Source organism: Coregonus clupeaformis, unplaced genomic scaffold (assembly GCF_020615455.1).
Source record: "Coregonus clupeaformis isolate EN_2021a unplaced genomic scaffold, ASM2061545v1 scaf0119, whole genome shotgun sequence".
Taxonomy (NCBI): domain Eukaryota; kingdom Metazoa; phylum Chordata; class Actinopteri; order Salmoniformes; family Salmonidae; genus Coregonus; species Coregonus clupeaformis.
This window is the reverse complement of record NW_025533574.1, coordinates 512,501-515,570: the sequence shown is the minus strand read 5'-3', so window position 1 is coordinate 515,570 and position 3,070 is coordinate 512,501. Positions and strand designations below refer to the sequence as shown.

The following is a 3,070-nucleotide window of genomic DNA, read 5'->3' as shown; positions in this document are numbered from 1 at the left end:
CACAAGACGCGTACAGCACAGGTATTTTGCCGGCGGTCCCTGCTCGATCCTGCTGCTGCTGTTGTTGGTCTCAACTATTTGTGGACTTTTTAATATGTTCATCAGAACTGTAACTCGCCTTTGATTTGCTGTCGGGGTAGACTAGCCACTGTAATTCATGTAGTTAGATCTTAAGTAATAGGGTTCAAATACCACCTAATATCTCCAGACTATTAAACGTTGACCAGCGGACTGACGGAGTTCTTCACTGCAGCAACACTCCGCAACTGACCACACGTCATCCTGACCGTTTTATCACATTTAATTTCCCCCTTGCCTTTGTCATTTATGACCATTTAACAATTTTGCCCTCATCGGGAAAATTTAGCAAACTTTGACGCTCCTCGGATCTTTTTTTATTTCTTCGGGATCCTTGTGAAAGTCCCGTTACGCGCTGGATATGTGGTGGATGTTGTTTCCCCGATGGATCTGGTTTCTCTTCGGACAGTGCTACATCTTGCTCCTTGTAATAGACAGCTGTGTGAAGGTGAAAGCGATGCCAATGTCCATGCCCAACAAAGTGGTGTACTCTCACGCGGGCATGTGCCCCAACGAGATGAACCCCAACCTGTGGGTGGACGCCATGAGCACCTGCATGCGCGAGTGCGAGTTTGACCGGGTGAGTTTGTGGGACCAGTTTTCCTCGCGGGCTGGAGACAAATAGGGGACACTTTATTCTGTAAAAAGTTTCTCTACATAAAGTTTCTGCAATTTTATTCATGGATGAAAAGTGGAACATGCGCACTGTTTTTGGTCATTAAATTCCATGGTGACCACATTGCCTCTGTTGTTTATTTATGCATTTCTCTTTGAATTAGATTGAATATCTCCTTCAGTCAGATATTTTGTTCATATACTACAGTTATTGGAAATAGCAGACACTGGTGTATATGCCCACAATATTACATTTGTTGTCATTTAGCAGACACTCTTATCCAGAGTGACTTACAGGAGCAATTACAGTTAAGTGCCTTGCTAAAGGGCACATCAACAGATTTCTCACCTAGTCAGCTCAGTAATTCAAAACTGCAACCTTTCAGTTACTGACCCAACACTCTTAACCGATAGGCTACTTGCCACCCATGACTATTGACTCTAATAACTGTTATTACTCTGCATTATGAGATATTGAGAAGTAAGCAAGTGAAAATGATAGGCAACAATACCAAACTCACATTGCATAGTATTGTTTCATTACATTATAAAATGCATCACTCTCATGTTCCTTAACATCCTATATGTTCCCTGAGTGCACAATGAACTGAAACATGCTGATCCTAACATAACACCTCCCATGTATCCCCTATCACTCCCAAGGACTGTGAAACCTTTGAGAAATGCTGCAACAACGTGTGTGGGAACAAGAGCTGTGTGGCGGCACGCTACATGGACATTAAGGGCAAGAAGGGGCCGGTTGGCATGCCAACCGGGGTCACATGTGACAAGTTAATGTGTACGCAGCAGGGCTCCGAGTGTGACATCTGGGAGGGCCAGCCCGTGTGTAAGTGCCGGGACCGCTGTGAGAGAGAGCCCCACTTCACATGCGCCTCAGACGGTATGACCTACTACAACAAGTGTTACATGGACGCAGAGGCCTGCTCCAAGGGCATCTCTATCTCTGTGGTCACCTGCAGGTAAACAGGAAACATCTATGTATAGACTTCCATATGAATCACATGTTAATAGAAAAGTTATGAAATGTTTACTATTTTGTTCTACTATGACTGCTTTGTTATGTTGATATCCATCTCTATGGTCACCTGCAAATAACTGGAACTGAAAAGGAATAGATGGGATTATGAATTATAACTGTAAACATAATAATCCTATATTTATGTATTTGTATGATATTTATGTATAGACCTGCTACAAGGTACATACATACGTTATTCCTCTGTAGTTACACGGGAGCAATGCTCCCGCAATCTAGCGTTGCACTTAGCTTTTGTTTTATGCATTTTTGTTTCTTATACCAACCTTGTTTTTGCCTTTGTCTATCACACACCCACGTTACTGTGGTAACTGATCTATTCTTCTCTATCTGACATCACCTCTGCAGGTACCACCTCACCTGGCCAAACACCAGCCCGTTGCCCATGGAGACCACCCTGCGGCCAACCACTGCCCTCCTGGAGACCACCCCCCCAGCCGACATCCACCCTCCAATGATGCTCAGCAGCCCCACCCAGCAGGCTGTGTTCGTGGGCGAGACGGCCAGCTTTCTGTGTGAAGTGTCGGGCAAGCCCAGTCCGGAGGTGACCTGGGAGAAGCAGCTGGAGGGCAAGGAGAACACGGTGATGAGGCCCAATCACGTGCAGGGGAACGTAGTGGTCACCAACATCGGCCAGCTGGTCATCTACAATGCCCAGCAACAGGACGCCGGCATCTACACCTGCACGGCCAAGAACCTGGGGGGGGTGGTGGCCTCCCACTACCCCCTGACGGTGATCCAGAGAGACACGGGCCGGAAGGAGGGCGAGGTAGGAAATGCCACCAACCCGTTCCCCTTCCCTGCCGAGGAGTGCCTGAAGGGGCCGGACAGTGACGACTGTGGGGAGGAGAGCATGAGCTGGTACTACGAAGCCAAGAGGAACAATTGCTTCACCTTCACCTACAGCCAGTGCAACAAGAACCGCAACCACTTTGACAGCTACGAGACGTGCATGTTGTCGTGCGGGGCAGAGCTGTCGGCTCCCTGCTCCCTTCCCAGCCTGCAGGGACCCTGTAAGGCCTATGAGCCCCGCTGGGCCTACAGCAACACCCTCAAACAGTGCCAGTCCTTCATCTGGGGTGGCTGCGGAGGCAATGAAAACAACTTTGAATCCAAAGAGGCCTGTGAGGAGATGTGTCCCTTTCCGAAGAACCACAACTGTAAGATGTGTAAACCGCGGGGCAAGATGGTGACCAGCTTCTGCAAGAGCGACTTCATCATCCTGGGGCGCGTGACGGAGTTACCCGAAGAACAGGACTCGGGCCACGCCCTGATCACCGTGGAGGAGATCCTAAAGGATGAGAAGATGGGCCTCAAGTT

General features: G+C 48.3%; 1 protein-coding gene across 1 annotated transcript in view; it reads left to right on the top strand.

Annotated features, from left to right (window-relative positions):
* Positions 1 to 3,070, top strand: part of LOC121568831 (WAP, Kazal, immunoglobulin, Kunitz and NTR domain-containing protein 2-like) — a 4,490-nt gene continuing 1,420 nt past the window's right edge. Inside the window, exons 1-3 of the mRNA XM_041879269.2 lie at positions 1 to 658; positions 1,357 to 1,673; positions 2,099 to 3,070. The exon at positions 2,099 to 3,070 is cut by the window's right edge and continues 1,420 nt beyond it. Coding sequence (XP_041735203.2) covers positions 440 to 658; positions 1,357 to 1,673; positions 2,099 to 3,070 — 1,508 coding nt within the window. The 5' untranslated portion in view covers positions 1 to 439. The remainder of the gene's footprint in view (positions 659 to 1,356; positions 1,674 to 2,098) is intronic.